The sequence below is a fragment of the Cavia porcellus genome, unplaced genomic scaffold, assembly GCF_034190915.1.
Source record: "Cavia porcellus strain 051 isolate PalLab524CR breed Dunkin Hartley unplaced genomic scaffold, mCavPor4.1 scaffold_22, whole genome shotgun sequence".
Lineage (NCBI taxonomy): Eukaryota > Metazoa > Chordata > Mammalia > Rodentia > Caviidae > Cavia > Cavia porcellus.
The window spans coordinates 37,046,757-37,068,528 of record NW_026947505.1 but is presented as its reverse complement, the minus strand read 5'-3'; the positions used below and the strand labels follow the sequence as shown (position 1 = coordinate 37,068,528).

The 21,772-nt window shown below is 40.1% G+C and overlaps 1 protein-coding gene across 2 annotated transcripts in view; it reads right to left on the bottom strand.

Moving 5' to 3' along the window:
* The window catches only part of Pde10a (phosphodiesterase 10A), a 566,879-nt gene that overhangs the window by 544,076 nt on the left and 1,031 nt on the right, over positions 1–21,772 (bottom strand). Inside the window, exon 1 of one of the 2 annotated variants that reach the window (XM_063233084.1) lies at positions 20,940–21,546. The exons of the other annotated variant lie outside the window; for it this stretch is intronic. Coding sequence (XP_063089154.1) covers positions 20,940–21,045 — 106 coding nt within the window. The 5' untranslated portion in view covers positions 21,046–21,546. Of the gene's footprint in view, positions 1–20,939; positions 21,547–21,772 lie in introns of those variants that run through there. 2 annotated transcript variants of the gene reach the window in all.

Sequence of the window (21,772 nt, the reverse complement as noted above, 5' to 3'; positions counted from 1 at the left end):
CTTTAACTTAGTATCCTGGGTGATAGTCCACCAAACACTGTCTTTGGGAAAAGAACATGAGATGGGTAATAAGATCTGTGGGTGACAGAGAGCTTAGTGTGACACACAGAGGGAGGCTGTGATGTTCTGTAGGATGCCAGGAGCAGGGCCACTGCATCTATCCACCTTGCATCTTCCACTGAGGGCTGCTCAGGTCCTCATTGGGTTGGCAACCCTGCCATCCCCAAACACTCAGCCACCACACACTCTGATCCTTCCCCATGTGAGAACATCAATGCAGAGTACATGCCCATAAGTTACCTGCTCCATCTCGGGGTGCTTTCTGCAGCCTCCCTGAGCAAATGATGCCTTGAGTGGGGTTACAGCACAGAGAAACAAACCACTAGAGCCACTGAGACCTGCAACAGGAACTTTATGTTAGTCTATCTAATCTACTTAGAGTTGAAAGTAGCCACTGAATCCCTAAAACCATGAGAAAAGGTAGAATAAACAAGAATCAATAAGAGCTATAGATAGGAAAGTTCTTACCTTACAATAGAACAATTCATAAAAGTAGACTAGCCACAGAGATCAAATTAATACAGTAATTGCGTGTGCAAATTCTCTCAGAACACAACACAAAGTTTTGGAAGAACACCATGCAAAGAGGTATAAATATATAAAAGAGCCATCAGACCACATCAACAAGGCAGCAGGAACAGAGTATGGAGGAGCTAGGAACAGAATCTCCCAGATACAGGAAAACTAAGAACCCAAATTAAGGAATTCCAAGCAGAATAACATTGCCAGCCTAGACATGAACAGATCATCAGTGCCATTTAGCACCACAAGGACAAGGAGATGGGTATGGTGCAGAAAGTGGTAGGGAGCCATTGAGAAGGGCTCCACAGATCAGGGAGCATTTTAAGTAGCAGGAAGTCACTGAGCAAACTGAACCAGGAAGGGATGAGGCTGGTGAACAAAGACCCACAAAGATAAAGGCAGAGAAACTGTGTCCTGAGGTCCATGGAAGACAAGATACATGCAACACACAAGTGAGGTGTTGTGATGAAGGAAAGTGCATCTTATCCAGCAGAGCTGCTTGAAGCCATGTCTACTGTGGGGTTGGCAGCCTGAGATTGCCTGGCTCATCCCAATTTGTCAATCTCTAGCCCAGGCCAAGAGTCCTTGGCAAGAATGCAGTTGCTGAGGGCCCTATAGCTCAGTGCTGTCTTTACAAGCTAACACTTAAAAGATCTGCACCCTCTGAATGTCAGTGCCCCTGAATGACTAGGAGATTACTGCATCGAATTCTGGCCTCTGCCTACAAGTCCCATGATGAGATCACTTGTACATGATTCAAGTATTTCATAAATCTTTCTTCTTGATAGAACTTGGATAATAGTTTCTACTGTCGCATCCTACTTTCCAGGGGAGTGAAGATAAAATAAAGCAAAATGTAAAGAAACTAGAAGCTCCTCACCAGGCCTGACAAACGCTTTGGTTTACTACCGTAGTATGCAAAGGCCATGGTCAGGATAGGACATTGCTGGCTCCCCTAAGATTATAACACTTTACTCATGGTGCTAGCATCATTTCCTCAGTCAACAACCCACTATCCACTTCCCAATGCTTGGTTCACAAACCCTCAGAGAGTTCAGAAACAACCCTGTGTAGTTGGATCTAACATGTATTCCAAAGGGCTTCTGCGTTCCAAAGTGGGCCTTTGGAAGATGTTGGATAAGGAAAGCTCTTGTTTAATCAGGGACTAACCACTGAAGGAGTTATGATTTGATGGCATTATGGGAAGACAATGAAGACTTTGGGAGGTGTTTAATGGAAGGGGGGGGTCTATCTCTGGTCCACTACCTTTGTTTTCTGGCTCTTTCTCTTTCTCTGCTTCTCGACTGACATGAAGTGAGCAGCTTTCTCCCACTGTGACTTTCTGCCATGATGTTCTGCCTCATTTCAGAACCATAGCAATAGAATCACAGGACCATGGACCGAAACATGAAACTGTGAGCCAAAATAAATCCTTCCTCCTTTAAACTGTGTTTCCCTCAGATATTTGGATGTGTCAATGAAAAGCTATCACCCTGTGAAAATGATAGGCCACAGCAGCACCCAAAGGCCTCTCAAATGCTACAGAGGTCCCCACCCTGAGTGGGCTGGGCTCAGGCTTGACTCAATGGGACTGGAAAACTGTGTTTCAAGCAAAATGAAGATCTTAAGAGGGCAATCCCAAATAAACACGGCCTTCCAGAAATCCCCACAACTGGTCTGTGCCAGCTCACAGCGGTTCAGGTCACTTGGCTGTCAGTTCAGCTTTGCTGCTTTGCAGAACTCAAGAGGGAATGAACATTCTGACAAAATCATGGAGAAAGAAGTTTTCCATTGGGCTGGGGAACTACAATAAGATCTGGGTCTCTGTTTCTCTAATACCAGGCCACAATGTCAGTCATGCACATTTTGGTCCACTTTATAAAACAACTGCAGGACTCTACTCAGAATGTAATTCTTGGCTCGGCTGTGGTTATATTATACCCAGTCCCAAACTAGTCAGTAACACTAACTGTCCTCATGATTACCTCCATAAATTTCTATTAAGAAGCCCTGTGAGATGCTAGACAGTGGCTGCTGATACCATTCTTATACTCCACGGAGTGAAGGAAGTCCATCTGTCCCAGGCCAGGCCTGTGGTCATTCTCAAGGAATGTTCTAACAGCTAGCACATACAAACTAACTGACACACACACACTCAATATATATAAACTAACACACACATATGTATATTCACACATATGAACCAGCATACAAACACACCCCTACACAAGAGAATGGAAGTAGTCTCTGGACAGGTTAAAATCTCTGCTTATGACACATACCTGGTTCATTTACTGACAACTTATCTTTAAATACTTCACAGTTTTCCAAGAAGCTTCTCAATACCCTCTCACTTGATAGTTATATAGACCTTGCATACATGGTCATCCTCAATTTTACACAGCCCAAGTTGATATTTTTAAGAATAGCAGGAACCAGACATCTCTGATCTCCAATTCAGCTTTACTTTCCACTAGCCATGTAACATTTCAAAAAAAATTTAACATCTTTGAGTCATAGTTTCCTCATCTAAAATGAGAGAACAGAATTGACACCAGAGCACTGCGGTTGAAGTTTTACAGAAAGTACACAGGATATACGTGATAAAAGACTAATGACTTTCCTAATAAAGAAAAGGGCAAATTGTGGTAGAAACGGGGAAGGGTCACTCCAATCCAAGCTTCTGGACAATTGCAGAAAAGTGGGAACTACCTTCCCCGTGCTCCTCACACACAGACACCTGCTTCCCTCTTCCTGCTAGCACTGTTACATAGCACACATCCTGCCCCTTGACCACCTAGGCAACCAGATGTCTCTTAGCTAGTAACAGCCATCTCAGACCCTCTGTCACAGGATGGCAGGACGATGGCCTCCATAACCTCTGCCACAGCTGCCACTTGCTGGACTCAGACTCACAGCTCCTGGGCCCCAGTCACCATGAGAGCTGGTAGGAAGGCAAACAGGAGTCATCAAATCCAGGGGTCTCCACAAGAACAAAATTACTTGGCCTCTTGCAAGTAACCTCTTTGGTCAAAATCTACAAAAGTAAGGACTTGCTTATCCAGATATTCACATCATTTTCTCATCTATTGCCAAGAAATTCTTCACTTTATCTATAAACTTTCTCCAGAAAATTCAATCCATTTCTTCATTACCAACATTAGAGCCATAGGGAGCAAATTGCAGAACTCTCCTCTAAATATTCATGTTCCCTTGTCATGTAAACCGGTCAGCATCAGAGTTGTTATGGGCTGAAAAAAACATAGCAAACAATTGTCAACCTCTCATTCTGTAGCAGCAGTAAAAGGAAAAGAAACTCAAATGCTTTCTTTTCTCTTTGGATATATGATTGTGTCGTTTCTTGACTCTGTGTGTGTGATTCTACTGGACTACACTTTTTTTAAAATGTAGAGATGAAACCAGGGTATAATATATTTAGTTATATTTTACCAACATTTCCTGATCAATTGCACTTGAGTGATGCTAGCGGAATTTTGCCAAAAGAAATTGTAATTTTTGTGTCTGTCCATCATCATCAAAAATATCGGGAACACTTCCCATGTGCCAACTACTATGTTAGAGTAGGACACATGCCCAAGGAAGAAAGTGCCCAAGTATACATGAACATCATTCCCAGAAAGATGTGCAAAAGAAGTAACCAATGCCCCTATATTCTAAACCTTTGCAACAACCTGGACATGTGAGTCTACCCATGAGATGATAAAAATTGTTCATAAGGTAACACATAAGACAGAGTGAAATATCTGCTTAAGAAAAGTCAAGCACCATTTTATAAAGAAGACATGAGCATGATTATTAAAGAAGAGAAGTTCTCCAAGCTAAGAAGGAGGAGCAAAAAGCAGGGGCAAAGAGGCATGAAATACCCGGTTGGGGGCAGAGAAAAAGGCTTAGAGAAAGATACAGATGAAATATCATTTTGCCAAGCACAATCCTGAAGGCTAGCCATACAAAAGTGTTTAACAAGAGCGTGATATAAATATGCTTTGTCTTGCAAGAAGCAGTAAACCGATTGCATGAAAAGCATGCTAAACCAAAGAGGAAACCAGGATCTTCTAAATGAGAGATGGTAATGATCTGAATTAAGACACTAACAACAGGGAAGATGTAGATGTAAAGGAACAGGGGACAGAGATGGGGGAGGCAGAGCTGACCCACGGTGGAACAGGAATGTCTTGAGGGTCTCAAGTAGTATGGCCAGGTCCTGGTGTGCTGGGAACCCACAGAAGAAGCTGACACAATTCAAGTTTGCTCCCAATGAAGCTGAGTGAAAAATCTGGATGTGAGCATACACAGGGGTCATTAACTGAAGGATGTGGAGGTAGAGTAGGTTCTGGAGTGAAGGTCCCACCATTCCATCAAAATGGGATGGGCCTTCATTTCAGTCTCAACCTTACCTCTTGGGTTTGGTTCCTAGGACATCCCACCCCTGCCCACCATCCTTGCTCTTGGGGCTTTACCTTTCTATTTCTGTGTCATTAACAGGTGTGTGGAATCTTTTACTGCAGATGAAATAAAACATACTGTTGGCTCAAGATTTGTTTTCCCAACTGAAAACTCCTTGTCTCTACATGAGCCAGTCTGGGTCTGATTTCAAACAGTAATAAAAAGGTGTGTGCTGACTTGGCAGTGCTGTTCTCTCTGAACACAGAATTGGGGTGCTGCCTGATTTCAGCAGATGTCCCTGAAAGGGGCCCAGGCAAGGCTGAGTGAAATCACGGTGAGAAACAGATTCTGCTGCAATGAACATCCTCCATCATCTTGTGAATTTTGGTTACAATGATGTAAAATATTCAGTTAACAATATAATCAGGTATGAATTGTGAATCTTGTTATGTTCTGTTTGTAAATGTGTGTAGGGGCATTATGATCACTGAAAAACATGGCAAACATCTGCACACACAGGTCTCCTTCACCAGACGAGAGAGCTGCAGAGACAGCACCCCCCCCCACACACACACACCTTCCAGGAGCTGTCATCGGGGACAATGGAACCTCACTGAGCCACATGGGACTGCAATGTCCTTAAAAAGAATGAATGCTGCCTTCTTACTCTGCTCCTAGTGGCGTACAGGACGCAGGATCACTGTGGGCCATGTTTGCCAGGGACTGTTTTCTCCCATACACCATCAAGCAAAGAGTGTGATTCGCCCTTGCAACTGAGTTAACAGAAACTTTCTTATTCTCTCCGTTGTATCCACTCTTTGCCCAGCTTCTCACAGCAGCCTGAATTACTGTCTTGTGTCTATGATTGTCCCCAGGCTGAAAGCCTGGGTTGCAGGGACAATCAGCACATACCTGAGTGAAGGAGGAGACTACTAGATTAGAAAATGGTGTGCTTATTTTCTTCCCTTTGGGTATTTGCTTTCTGTACTGATTTTAAGCCAAAAGAGGTTCCAGGAGGCTTATAAAAATGCACCCAATAGAGCAAGAAAGAATAAGTTCTAAAGTAAATAGATAAGGAAAGATAGACTGAAGTGAAATAGATGGGGTGAGGAGCAGCTTCCCTGAGACCCTCTAGAGAAGGTCCTGAAATGGAATTTCTGAGCTCCTAGAATGAAAAAGAGGGAGGTGTAATTATAAGGGAACAATGTACTCATTTACCCCAGTGGGTCCTAGTGATCTGCACAGAGGTCGTGGGCTTTGATTATCATAGCTGAGCCTGGGTTACAACATTTAGTAGAAAAGGAATCTTGACTGTAAACAAATTATTTAGTTCACCAAAATTTTGAAAACCACTAGTATTGACCTTTTCCCCAAAACTATGAAAAAACATTTTATCAACAAATAAGGAAAACAGCAATAATTTAAATCAGAAATTAGCAAGTACACAGGAAAGATGTAGGACAGAAAGAAAATGATCTCAGGCATTCTCCCTGACAGCAGGCATGTGATTTTGAACCCACGGACTCTGGTTTCTGTGCTGCTTAGAAACATTGCTGTGCTTGCTGAGTGCTACTGTCCCTAGCATTACCAGCTTCTACTTAGTCACACAACAGAGAAGCAAATGCCATGTCCCATTCAAGGAGTGAACACATGCGCACTTGCTTCCACACTGTGTGCTCCTGGATCTCATGTAGCCTTCCTCAACGCTGTGCTCAGCTACCCTTCCAGAAAGATGAGAGTTACCTAGTGCAGAGACTAAGCAATAAGCATCAAAGACTTCCAAAATTAAAGGACAGTGTAGGTAAGAACACTGCTCACCTTTCAGAAGCAACAGGAAGGGGGCAAAGAAAGATCAAGACAAAGGGAGAGCTCCTTCCACAAATGGAAATCACAGAGCCATCTGCTCTAAGGGACTGACTGTCCAAGAAACAGACCAAGAGGACTCATGGTCTGTCAGGATATCTTCGATGCTGCAGGAATTTACAGCTGTGCCAGCATCAAACCTAGTGAACCTAAGGCAAAGGTGTTGATTGTATGTGCAATGAATCAACATCAAACCCACTGGGCCATAGTTGTGATGCAGTTCTCATTGATAAGCATGAATAGAAGCCTTGTCAACATGCCAGAAAACTCCAGAGACCTGTCACAGACAGCCATCATTTTGAAGGAGATTCTTACCCAAAACAGATTTCTAGAACTTGGGTCAAAGTTCTGAAGAAACTAATTTTTTTTGGGTGGGTGGGATCAGCGAGGATTAGAATCAGATATGGTCTAACATGTGATGAAGGGTTACAACTGACAGGGAAAGGGGAGAAATGAACCTAATCTCTTGAGATTCCTTAATCCTGACCAGGTGATATGAAAAACTTCAGTGTATCTAACCTGAAGCTTCCTGGAACTTTAAACTGCTTGGAAGATGAGGAATAAACCAAAGGAGATCATATTTATAGGAGCTGGAAAATCATTCAATAAACATCTATCTTTGACGTCTACTCTTGATTAAAAAAATACCTGAGTCAAGGCTGGAGAAGACATAAATGGTATGAGCAGGGCTTCACAGGCCACATGGAGAGACTGTAAAGACTTCCCAAAAGTAATAGGAGTCCAAATAGAGGCTTAACGCAGGGCTGCAGGGGCTCAGGTCCTACTTCAGAACTGTCTCTCTGGTGAAATTTATTTCTCTATCTACCCAAAACTTGCCTGTGAGATAAGTGGGAAACTAGGAAGCATTCTCATAAAGCCTTTATTCTGATTATAATTTAATGGCATTCTGGACAATAAAATGAGATAAGCAAGACATGAGGGATAACATTTGGAAAAGAAAGTTACCATCATGTAGAGTATTCTGTGAGCTACTTGGAAGAAGAATCCAAAGAACAACACAAACGACCTAGGAAATTACTGAGGCTGATGAATACAAAGTCCCTATTTTGCCAAGTATATTTGCCCTGAGCCAGGAAAGGGGTGTGAGGGTGTCCACACAAGTGAGAAGAAGACAGCCATTAAGGTGAAAGGGCCCAGCACAGAAACACTGGGCAAGTGAGGTTCAGGAGGAGTCATACCTGGGTTTCCTGCCATCAAGGAAGACTGTTATAGATTCTGAAAGGAGAAAACCAAAGTAAACCAGATGGTACTGGACTGAAATGGAGGCTTTGGTATGAAATTCCAATTTTGAATTGAAACAAAATATCTGTAAATGTGTTTGTGTGTGTACGTCTCTGTCTCTGCCTCTGACTCTGCCTCTGTCTCTGTCTCTTCTCTGTCTCTGTCTCTGTGTAGAGATGAGCAAGAAAGATAAGTAGGTCAAAAGACATAGATACCATCTGGAGAAGATGTCTAACTGGCCAAATTTAGGACAATTTGAGCTTCAAAATAAATGACAATAACGTTTTACAACCCATAGAATAAAATAGGAAACTACTGCATATAATTCAACAAAGGAATAATGGAAAGTTTGAAAAGGAAGAAAGTATTTCTATTACTTCAGAGTAGCTTTTCCCAAACTCCTTGCCAACCACAAAGCAGAAGAGTGTGGCTTTATAATGGGAAGGCCTGAAACAGAAGATCTTACCAAGTGATCAGGTAGTCAAAATAAACACTACCGTTGTCCTGGGACAAATTAACACTGCATCATTTCCATGGTATTCGTTCCAATAGGGCACAACTTAATTAAACGTAAACACACGTCAAAACTGACTCAAACCAAGAGACAATCCATAAAATCGATCGTCCCAAATCTTCAAAAACAGCAAAGTCATAAAAATGTAAAGGACAACAATTTCTCCAGAGCAGTGTAGTATATGGCCCTGGGACAGATCCTTCTGGTCCCAAGGAGGCTGGCCAAACATGAACAGGCTCTGAGGAGTTCATGATAGAGACACATCCAGGGTAATGTCTTGATTTGGGCAGGAGAGACACTCCAAATATTTGGTATAATGGTTTAGGAAGAAAACTGTTCTTGCAACATTTGTGCAAGTTTGATATTGTTTCAGAATGTAAAACTCTGGTTATAAAAATATTTATCGTATACAAAAGTACTGTTTAAAGAGTTTGTGAAAGAATTGATTTCATTTACTAAGGGCAATGAAAAAGAGATAAACATGATTCAGGCTAAACATCATCCAAGTTTCTAGGAAGAAAATTTTGAAATATTGCTGAATAAAACAATACAAGTGTTCTGTATTATTAATATTTAGGAGTTGCATTTAGTTTTGCCCCCAAAATAAATAATATTAAATCAGTGAAAACAGCACATCAAAGAAAGCATTTTTAGACATGAATCAGACCCTATTCATAATCTGATAATGAAAAAAGAATTTTCAGGGGACCCTTTGAATATAAAATTTCAATAAAAGAGAATTACAAAAATTAAGCCTGTAAAACAAAACATTGCACAGAAATGGGCTCTGATTGTAAAATCCACCATGGTAACCACGATAGAGGGTACCTAGTAACTCAGGAACAGGTCAACCTGGAAGTTTAAGGATGTCCAGGACCCAACTGGATGAGGTTCAGTCCCTTCTAGAATAATCTATATGGTTTTTGCATGACTCCCATAAAGCTGTTCACTTACTGGCTCTTGCAACACATTTCCACCTTCCTAAAAGACTGACAATGCCTCGCTGAGTATAAGGGCACACATATGTAGTCCTAGCACTTGAGAGACTGGTAATACCATTGAGTTGTAGGAAAACCTCAGGTACATAATGAGACCCTGTCTTAAAAAAAAAGAAAAGAAAAGAAATTCCTTTATATCTGGCAAAATAAAGTCTTGCTCATTGGCCATTGTGATTCTCTGGTGCTTTCTATGCAGTGCATGTATGATTATGAGGCATAATTTTTCTTTTATTTCTCTCTTAAGCAAAATCAGACTAGATTGTTAATGTTGCCTTATGAATTAAGAACTAGTATTTACATATATATTTTACTAACATGGGAGGAAAGGTGATGAGACGAGAGTAATTTATCACTTATAGTGTTTAAAAGAGAACTGAAAAAGTTCAAATTATCCGGCCCAGTAGTTGAAGCAGTACTTAACCACACCTATGCCAGACATTTCCAAAAACAATTTGGCTTCTTTCAAATTGTTGTGCAGGTAGTCATAGAGCTTTCCTTTTTTATTTATTTTACCTCTATCTATATAATACAGACGAACCAGACTTCACTTTTGATGGGGCAAAAATAAAGAGCTATATGTACTCTCACTTTGACTTTGGTTTAATTTTAAGCATGTTAAATTATAAAATAAGGAGTGATACCTGGGAAGGTAGCAATTAAGGTAGAAATAATGGCACAGTCCAGCCTCCTAAGGTGTGAGGGGGTGAAAAGAAAAGCTATACTCTGTAACAAAGGAAGCCCAAAAGAATCTTACTCAAAGAGAAAAAAGCATAATTACTTTCCAAGCACATTGGTATAAAAATCTAGGGTCAGGTGTGAAAAGTTTTGAGAGCATAAAATTGATATTGTGGAGGCAGGTGGGGAACATACTATCCTGCTCGAAGAATGTTCTATTTGCAGGGAGGTAAGAATTTTAGTAAGTGGTACGATCCCTGGCTACAAAGACAAGGAGAGGATTCTCCTCTGTGGGCCCTGGAGCTCAAGCATGGACCAGGAACCCAGAGTGGACCTTCTTTTCTTCTCATTACACCTCACCTGGTGTAATGGTGCAAATATTTTGAATCAATTCAAGATATTGAGGCAGTCACAATAGTCTAACTAAAGATACTCTGAAAAGAGGACCTCCAGAGCTGCTTCAGAAAGTGGCAAAAATGATGGCATAAGGTGTGTTTGATGGGAAAGGGAGTGTTTGGGGAGAGAATTAATGGCAATATGTCTTTTTGTACAATAAATTTTAAAAATTTAAACATAAGTTACTTGTCAATGACAGTTCTTAAGTGCTTGTTGATTTCAAAGGCAGGCGATGAACTCACAGCTCCAGGTCAGAATGATGAAGAATGGTTTTCTCTGAGGAGTGGTCTGATAGAGGGACACGGTCCTATGGAGTGGTAGGATGTTCTACTTCTTGATTTTGGTATGCAAATATATTGGAAGCCATTGTGCTGCTCCCCTAAGATTTACCGGAACTATTTACTTCACACTACAAACTTTCTAAAACTATGACAGCTCAGTGAGTAAGAAAAATAGAGACATGTAAACAAAATCTAAATTACAAATTGATTTTAATATAGATTTTATACTCTTTTATGTGTTATACACTTTCGGTCACATTTTGCCAAATACAGGCAGTGAATAATCAAAGTCTGATGCTTTTTCTCTTTATAGTCTAGAAACCTGGCAGCACTATAGTTAAGAGATCAAACTTCCCATCACCAGCGACAGGACCAGCTGACATTTTGTGTCTTTTGACGTGATATGCTGTTAGGCACATGATATCACCTATATAGCATCCTACTCTAATATGTTGAACTTGAATCTGGTCATCAAGAAACAGTAAATGATGGCAGGGGGGTTAGCTCAGTGGCATAAGCACCTGCCTGGCAAGCGCAAGGTCGTGAATTCGATCCCTGGTACCAAGAAAGAAAGAAAGAAAGAAAGAAAGAAAGAAAGAAAGAAAGAAAGAAAGAGAGAGAGAGAGAGAGAGAGAGAAAGGAAGGAAGGAAGGAAGGAAGGAAGGAAGGAAGGAAGGAAGGAAGGAAGGAAGGAAGGAAGAAAGAAAGAAAGAAAAAGAAAGAGTAGATGAATCCAGTGGGAGAATTCTGAAGAACGAAGCCTAAATGCTTCAAAAATATTGACATCATGGAACATTACTGGATAAAAAAATATGACAACTAGATGCCATATGTAATTCTTGATTGGACAGTACACTGAAGAAATAACCAGGCGCTACTGGGAAAACAGCAATGCATCCTCACATTAGATAATGGTGCTATATCAGTGTTACTGTTCTTTGTGTAAGACGGATTGTGGTCCAGTCAAGTAATGCCTTTCATTTAGAGGACGTAACAATGCATTTGCCACTGAGAGTCCAACTACAGCAAGATGGCCTCCAACTGATATTCAGTTAGACATCAAGACTGGTGACACATGCACCCGGAGGGTGTGCAAAGTTTATTGTACATATAATGAGGCCTTCTGAGGAGAGTGGAGTTCTCTCCTGAGCATGTTTGGAAATGGCTTGAGAGCCAGAGACAGGTTTGGGATGTACTGTTGTTGATAGATGGTGGGGAGAGGATTCATGTGCATGGGACAGGTCCAGTGTGGACTGGACTTCAATTGGCACAAAGTAAGAGCCACATGGCTGCTATCGGCTTCCCCAGATACAGGCAGAAGAAAACTCTATTTCTACTGTCTCATCCATTCATACTTAACATTAGAACCTTGAAATTCAATCCTAAGGAAAATCTACTTTTATAGATATACAATGCTGTGTTTTAATCAACTGCGTGATTAAATATCACAGCAAATTTCCTCTCGTGAATAAAATCTTTTACAGCTACATGTGGCTGGTCTTTCTTACCTATGACCATTTATAAGTGGATTTAGTATGACTACTATTAGTATACTTAGCCACTCAAGTTAAAAAACCTCAAGTTAGCCATTTCACTTAGAAAATACTCATCATTTCATTAAACAAGAAATGACTACCTTCCAACTATGTCCTGGCACAATATTAAAGAAGGGAGAAAATAGCTAACAAGACAGTCATTCGTTCCCAAGTAAAGCCATCTGTGAATTTGTCAATTAATACCCACCCAGACCTGTGAGACTTTATATTCTGATGGACAAAATTAAGAACCTCTAAACATGTAAAATGTGTAAAATTCATAACAGCAGGACTTATCACTGTGGTTATGTGAATATTTAAAAGTAATATTTATACTGATTGAAATTTCCATAGGGCCCCATAAAGACTAATATCGTAAGTCAAAATAATATACATTTTAATATTTCAATTCTTTTTGTATCATTAAATTTCCTCAAGTTTATAGCAAAATCACACATCTATACTTATTTATCATAACCGAAGGGGAAAAAAACAATGATTGTCACTCCAGTGGCTACTTTAATCAGAAATTAAGAGAAGGAAAATTGTCCAATAAACTATAAAATCCATTGTAGGTATGCTTGCCCTACATCTGTGACTGTTTATGTTGTGGCTTGTGTCTAGATATTTTTCCTAAAGCTTCATGTGGTCATAGGTGGGGTTTTTTAGAGGAGGCTGGATCTAGAGTACGTGGTTCTGGGATTAGGTGTGTGATACTGGGATTAAAGAGGTGTGATCACTAAACTAGTCCACTGACTGGTTTGGCATAGTTCTGGGTATGGACATTGGGGAGGGTATGTAGCCTCAATATAATATGAAGGACAGAAGGAGGACTGCTGTCATCATTTGGTGCTTCTTAACTACCCTCTGCTTTTCTGCCTTCTGCCTGCCATGAACCTTTTCTCCTCTGTGATACTCCTCTGCCAAGCCAGCCTGCCTTGGAAAGCCAACTATAAACTGAAACCTCTACACACTTGAGTTACAATAGACATTTTATCCTTTAACAATGGGTGCCGAGTAGTTTGTCTTAACTACTATAAAAATAACCAAGACAGTTTATATACCAAATATTCTATTCATCATTTTGAAAAGCATGCTTATATTTGCCACATACCCTAATTTTAAGTCTTTCAGATGAAATGACTAGGGTGGGGATGTAGCTCAGCAGCACAGCACCTGCCTGGCGAGTGCAAGGTCTTGACTTCTATTCCTGGTATCAAAAAAATTATATACATGTATGATGTGATTCTATACTGAAGACAGTTCAAACTGACTCAAACTAACAGAAAACTGGGACAGATATGGACAAGTTGGCATTTGGAGGAGTTTGAATTGTTATCACCTCTTTGACTCATCTTCTGTATCTGGAACTTTTATCAACATACTAATGTATACAGGTGTTCAAAATGTACTATCTGTTATTTACCACTTGTTAAATCAATAGATCAGTATCTTGAACATTAAAAGGATTAACTAAATAAGTTTTAGTACACATTACCATGTGATATCACACAAAAAAATTGTAAGTAGATTATTACATGTTGATAAATTTCTAAGGTACAGATCAGTGGATAAAGCAAGATTTAAGGAGAAAAGTGTAGAAGAATGATTATTTTCATATGAGACAGAACATTACATATAAAGACCTGAATACTACAGGATACTTCCAGGTAGCTGAATTCAACCTTAGTAACACTAGTGACTTTAAAGAAGAAATTAAATGGAGGTGGAAGAAGATGGACTGCACATCTCTCTGTGCATTTCTTTATGATATTTGATTGTCTTTAATGTGGATTAGTATAATATATTATGTATAAGATATGTAATTACAGTACTGGCTATTATGATTGTTACTTATATTCATCAAGAAAGAAAAGAGAAAGCCAAAAATCTCTTAACAAAGATGTTTTTGGTTACAGTCAAGCAGTTCTTTTATTAAAGTTCTCTTTTAGCTAACAACATAAAGATAATGCCTGCTTACCTGAAAAGTAAATGTTCCCTTTGTACTACTCAATCAGGCCATAGAAAAGATAGGAGGCTGTGATGTTACAGAACTTACAAATCTGTTTATTTGCAGTCCTATTTATTTGGTGGGGAGGGGGCATGTGTGTATTTCTGGGGACAGAAGAGAATGGCAAAGGTTTTCTACTCTGCATTGTAAAAATGGGTTGGTGCTAACCTGTATTCTAAAGGTGCTCTGTATTAATGTCCCAAGATGCTTAGCGATTCCACTGGATCCAAAAGAAAACAATGCTCCCAGCTCCTGCTTTTCTGATAGCTTCTCTCCTTCTACTTCCCTTATCAGCTGCCATTTAGGTTAGAGTATAGGAATGATTTATCCACTCTTTGAACAATTATAATCAAAGTGATAGAAATTTGGCCATCAAGGTCATCTAGTTCAACTTCTAATTTCACAGATGAGGAGAGAGGCACATGAGTGTCTTTTGTTTTATGGGTGCAGACAATTTCCAAAAGGTGATCAGGTTCAAGTTTGAGAACTAAGCCTCCACTCTATTTCATTTTTTCCCTCCAGACTTACTTCCTCTCTCCTCCATCTTCTTTGTCCCACTCAGTGACAAAGAAACTAACACAAGGACTTAAAAAACACCAAGATTATCACTCTCTTTTTTATCAAATTCAATAGAAAGAACATTTGTGCGGTTGTTTCTTTTAACACTGATTTTTTTCCCCAAGGGTCATGTCCATTCTTTAATATTAATGATTATAAATCATATAATGTTATACAGTATGAAAAAGAAATGTTTTCCTTAATATACAAAAATGGTCAATCTGATCAATCCTACTAAAAACATTAATCTGTTGGAAAGATCAGCCCAGCTAACTTCAGGGGATGGTCGAGCTGTAAATAACTTCTACTGAATTTACACATTAACTTTTATAAATAGTTTCAGAAGCAAGAATTTATCTTATTTCCTAAGTGCCCACTTTTAGCCTCTTTCTCCAAAACCAGCAACCCATTAATGATACAACAATGTCCCCAAATCCAAATGTCACTCTGATATGAGAGTTGCATACCATTGTAAATACCCAACTATCTGTTTGCATAGGTCACTAATTCATTGGACAATGGGAAAGCTACCATGGAAGATTTCAGTATGGTTCAAGAAATTCCACAAATGAAATTATAAATAGGTCTTGTTCAAACCTCCCCTGAATTTATTAGATCAGAGGTTCCTCTTTACTTGACTTTAAAAACTACATGGCAGGAACCCAGAAAATTGGTAGAAAGAACATTTTAACTAATTTCATCCAAAACAGAAACTACCTTTTTTTAAAAAACACTGATTATACTAACTTAAAAATGGACAACTGACATTATTTCCTGTCCAAAGCCATCTTAAGAGAAATGGGGATGGGTGAGGTCTTGAAGATAAAGTTATTTAGAGAAATTAGAGCAGGGTTGGGAAAACAAAATTGTACTGCAGAGAACACACGGGATTAGTGAGTACCCTATGATTAAAATGAAGTTCTTAAGTAGGTAATAAAGGTTTGAAAAGAACACAAAGTGGATAGAAAAAATTTGTCGTCTGTTCTTAAATTGTGAGATCAATAAATACAATCACTCAGTGTTTTTGTCACAGTTACTTCCTCTACAGACTTTACCATATCCACTGTCTACATAGTTAATTGAACATTGTGAAATATGTCTAAGCTCAAAGCAATGAAGAGAGGTAAAAACGATGGAAATAGCACCTGACATTGTTCATTTGTATGTTAATTTCTCTAAAAGTCACAAAAATGACATAAATTTAACACTGATTATAAATATTTACTATGAATATTGTCTGCACATAAGTCAGGCACAGCTCCAGCTGTAGATCTGTAAGTGGTCTGTAAGAGGACCATACTTTGACCCACACATACATGCACACACATGTCAAATAATTTCTATGGGACGTGAAAAGAAATGTTCACTCAAATATACCATAACCTGCTCTATTTTCCTTTTTACTCAGTTAAGTAAAATAATCAAAGTCAGAGAAGAAAAGAAAATCATCTGTGTATACAAAAACTATTGTTTTATCCTGGTTCCAACTACATAAAGAATCTCCTATGAGAAACTCCTAACAAGAATGCCACTGCTTTTCAACTTAGTGCAATGCCATTTTTTGATTCTTGCCATTACTTCCTGTGCTATTGGAGTCCTTTTCAGGAAGTCCTTACCTGTGCCTATGACTTCAAGTGTCTCTCTATGGTTTCTCTTAGCAATCCCAAAGTTTCTGGTCTTTTATTCATTTTTAGTTGATTTTTGTACAGCATGAGAGTTAAAGATCTTGTTTCAATCTTCTGTACATGAATATCCAGTTTTTCCAGAACTATATGTTTAAAAGACTGGCTGTCCTTTCTCTAACATGTATTTTTGTCATCTTTGTCAAGAAACAGATGGCTGTAGTTGTGTAGGTTTGTTTCCATGTCCCCTTTTCTATTCTGATCTACATGTCTATTTTCATGTTAGTACCATAATGTTTTGGTTACTATGATTTTGTAGTATATTTTGAAATTAGGTACTGTGACACCACAAACAAAAGTTCTACACAGCAAAGCAGACAGTCCAAAGAAACAATTTTCATCATAGGGGAAGATCTTGACCAGCTACTCTTCCAACATGTGAGTAGTATCCATACTACATAAAGAACTGAAAACTCACCCCAAAATCCAATCAATAAATTGGCAAATAAATTGAGCAAATGGTCAATAAGTATATGAAAACATGCTCAACATCTTCAGCCTCAGAGAAGTGTGACTCACAATTATACTGAGAGCATTTAAAGGAAGAAATCTTAGAGCATTCTGGCTCTGGCTCCTGGCCATAACTACCATCCTACCCCTCAGGCCACCCTGGTTCAAGTCTCAAATCCTACAAGACAAAATCCTGAACACTGAGGACCTTTTGTTAGTCACTGATGCCTGGACTGCTTCTTATCTCTTTTATACTGTTTTTTTCTACAAAGCCTGCATGCATACCTTTATCTAGCTTAATATATAAGCCCATTCCTCTTGTCTCAGAGCCTATGAATCCCATCTTGCTGCTGCCTGAGACAGGCACCTGTTCCATCTATTAATTAAGTTTTTAATAAACTGGATTCTGTGTTAAAAATTAAAAATAATTACAGTGAAATCCATCTTACCCCAGTCAGTATGGCCATCATCAAGAATATTAACAGCAATAAGCGCTAGTGAGAACACAGAAGGGGAAGAATTTTATATATTGTTTGTGGGAATATAAATTAGTACAGCCACTATGGAAGTCAGTGTGGAGGTTCCTCAAGAAACTAAAAATAAAGTTACCATTTGACCCAACTATACCACTCTTCACTATATTCTCGAAAGAATTAAAGGAAACATACTATAGAGAAAACTATATTCTCATGTTTACTACAGTGTAATACAAAATAGCTAAGCTATTGATGTAGCCTATATGCTCACAAACTGATGAATGGCTAAGAAAAACATGGCATGTATACATGGTGAAATATTATTCAGCCATAAAGAATGAAATTATATCATTATTAGGAAACTTGAGAGAGCTGGAATTTACTATGCTGAATGAAACAAGCTACACTTGGGCAAATATCATGTTTTTTCATACATAAAATCTAGAGAGGAAAAATAGAAACATGAAAGTAGAAGGAAAAAATATTAGAAAAGAGGAAGGGAATACAGGTAAGGAGTGTAATAGGGTAGAAATAAACCATCACATTAAATATGCCAAAAGGAAGCCCATCATTATCCAAATACATACACTAAAAAATTGTCACAGCAAGACCATTGCAAAGAGACATCAGCACAGGAACTTGAGTGAACCTTGACATGTGCTCTTCATGCCTGGCATAGATTGATTAGCAGATGAGGTCATGAAAGGCATCAAAATGTTTGGGGGTTCTAACTTCCATCACATTCTTCTCCAGCAACCTACATGCTTATCAGCTATGTAAACCTTCATATCAGATCAAGCTGCTGACAGGAGTTCCTGAAATCAAAGACTATAACTGAAATTCAATTTCCAATTGCCTTAATTTAATAATTCTATAATATACTTGCAATGGTTGAAATGAACAAACATATCACCTTCCTAACTGTTGAAACTTGAAAGAAGCCCCTTCTGATAATCAAGGTCAGCAACACTTTCTCTCCATTTTTCAACATGCAGGTTGTTAAATTGGCCGAGAAACTAACGGAAAACAGCAGTGGCATTGAGTCATAGAGGCAGAGGAGCTCCAGATTCTTAAAGATCCCCTGTTACCATCAACTCCCATTCAAACATTGGCATCCAAGTGGTGTCGCATCTCCCATCATCAAAAGGATAGTCACATCCATATAGAGCCATGTGCAAGTACATACAAATGCATTTGTGCCACACTAAGCATGGACCATGGCTTCCATCTGCCAAGCAAATGTATTCACGACACAATGGTAGTTCAATGTTCACGCTTAATAGCTTCTACAGTTCATCATTTCCAATTATAAAGTAGAATTTGTATTTGACAAATACAAAATGTATAGTAAAATCTCAATTTGCATAATAAATTATTACAAAATTAATAACCTGTGAATAATATGAATATAGGTAGTTATTGTTGCCTATCTTGACTTGTACACTATTATTCTCTGCTCAGTCCTAGCACCTGGGGAAGGCAGGAATTATTTCCTATTTGGTAATACAGGCCCCCTGTAACATAATTTTTTTATTTTGTTCTAACAGTATACTTCCTACAAAAATAAGATGAGAAATATTAGTTAAAATACAATACCCCTTTCTTTTTTTAGAACTTGCAGCTACACATTCATTCATTATAAAAATAGCAAAACATATATTCACGTTGTTATGCATCCTAATAGTGGTGTTTGTTTCCATTAACTTCATCAGTTCTCACCTCAGAGAAAAAGGCAGATACCTTTACAGAGTAACCCCAGCTCAAAACCAGTATTGTATACAGAGATGGAGAATTTCCAAGATACCCATCGTAATACCAAATTATTACCCTCAAGATGGAAAAATATCAATCACATAAATAAAGCCATTTGCAATATCTGAATTTCTTACCAAAATCTCTTTATCAGTAAAATTAACTTAAGACATGCCTTGGTTTGCTTTGAAATCATAACTGAGCAAAGAAAGTTAAAAGAGGGACAGTCATTTGAACATCGCCTCTTTTGAGGTAAGCAAGTGCCAATGAACTCAACTATTTAGGCTGAAACCGAATCACACAGTTCAGACACAGTCAAATTTTAGGCCTTTGTTTAAAATGCATGGAGGGCATGCTACAAATGCCCTGTGCACACAGAGATGCGTGTTCTCCATGACTGAAGGACTCTTGTGACTTTGTGTCTCTCGTGACGTCAAAGAAGAAGAACCACTGGCTCCATTTTGGAGCCACCAGCTATCTATCCTGAGGCTCTAACCCAGACCTGAACCGGCCAGCAGCCCTGGCCAGAGGTTGTCTGCAGCCAGCACACACAACCGTTCTTCTCACCTGCCTACCTACGTGGGTTCTGATCACTGATCACTCCCCTAGGGTCTTGGCCCCTAATCTTCCACACCTCAACCAACAACAAAAGCTTTCCATCCAGCTCATTTTTCTTCTGCTTTTTAACTATAGCCTAGAAAAGACTTGACTGCTTCATCTAGGCCTACTTTTAGCTAAATCCAGAATACTTTAAGTGAAATAAAAGGTGTCTGTCTGGGTTTCTTTTATGTGGAAATCAGATCTCTAAGTATCATTTTTGTTTCCATAGGAAATTTTCCATCTTACATTTTCACTGGTATTATTCCAAGCAAAGAAGCACTCAACTGCTTTCCCATTCCATCGTATCTCCTTGAATCAAACATATCACTCCATTGGCTCAACCCTCACCTCCAACTTCAGGAGGATGCCTGGGCAGGGGATGAAGCTTCCTCATGACGAAACTCAGCATCCCTGACTGGAGAAGCATGGGAGAAGACAGTGGCCCTGCCTGCTGCCCTTCATCGGCAGCAGACACTAGGAGGACATCACCAGCATGCTACCTTCTGGACACGGGGGTCCTGCACAGACATTGACACAGGCCATACAGCCATAGAACAGTCCATCCACCCCAGAGCACAGGACAAGGCAGGCAGGGAGGGAAAATGGCCAGCTATCTGCCCAGCCAGTGCCCCCAGGCCTCCTCCTGCCACCTCAGTATCCCATCCCTCCCTCCCTTCCTCCCCACACAGCTTCAAGTTCACTCCTCTGGGCCTCCAGCATCACCTTCATCTGATCATTCCTATCCCACCCTGGATTTCCTGGAGACACACGCAAAATCCCATTTGTTGTGGGGGGAGTCCACTGGAGTTGTCTTGCCACAAGAAGCTCTGAGGAGGGCGGCTGGGCATTCTTGCAGAGGATCTCCACTCCCAACCTCTCCTGCCTGTGATCAGCCCTTTACCTCCTCCCCCTCCCCCTACCTTGCTCTTCGCTGCTGCCCCCAAACCAGGCAGTGGGGTCCTCCTCTGGGAGCTGGGATTCTCCTCCACCTCCTCCACCCTCGAGGGCTTTGCGTTTCTTCGACATCTCTGCCCAGGGCTGGGGTTTGGGGTTTTCTTTCCCCACCCCCTGGCCCTCCCCCCTTGCAGAGGAGAGTGAAGGTGGGGTTAGGTAGAGGGGAGGGGGTTAGAAAGAGAGGAAATGGGTGGGGAAAATAGGCTAGGGAAGGAGATGGAAAGAAACTGCTGCTGAAAGAGGGAAAGGGACGCTGGAGTGGCAGGAAGGCAGGAGGGGCCAGGACTGGGTGCAGAAATCCACAATCAGCTCCATCAGTCTCTCTCTCTCTCTCTCTCTCTCTCTCTCTCTCTCTCTCTCTCTCTCTCTCTCTCCTCTCTCCTACTTCCTCTCTCCTTTTCCCTTCAGTAAGATTAAGCAAATGGGAGAGAAGAGAACACAACCGGAGAAGAGAGGCTCCTTAGCCACCTCAGCAGATTGCCCCCTAATTTTGAGGGGGCCAGGATGGCTGGGCAGCTCTCCGTCAGGACTCCCAGCGCTACCTAGTTAGGAAGCAGCCTGTCTTCTGGCTGTGGGGGAAGTGTGATGTGTGCTGTGCTTCGTGGGGTTATGTTTTCAAGGATTGCAAGAAAATTGGGGTGGAATGAAGAAAATGAAATGCTGCAGAATGCAACGTAGGATTGAGGCGCTGGGGACTCGGGACCCCCTCCTTTCTATGACATCATAGGATCGTTTTGGAGAGAGAGGTGGAGGGCAGGAAAGAGGGGAAGTAGAGGTAGGGATGGCAAGATCAGACGGA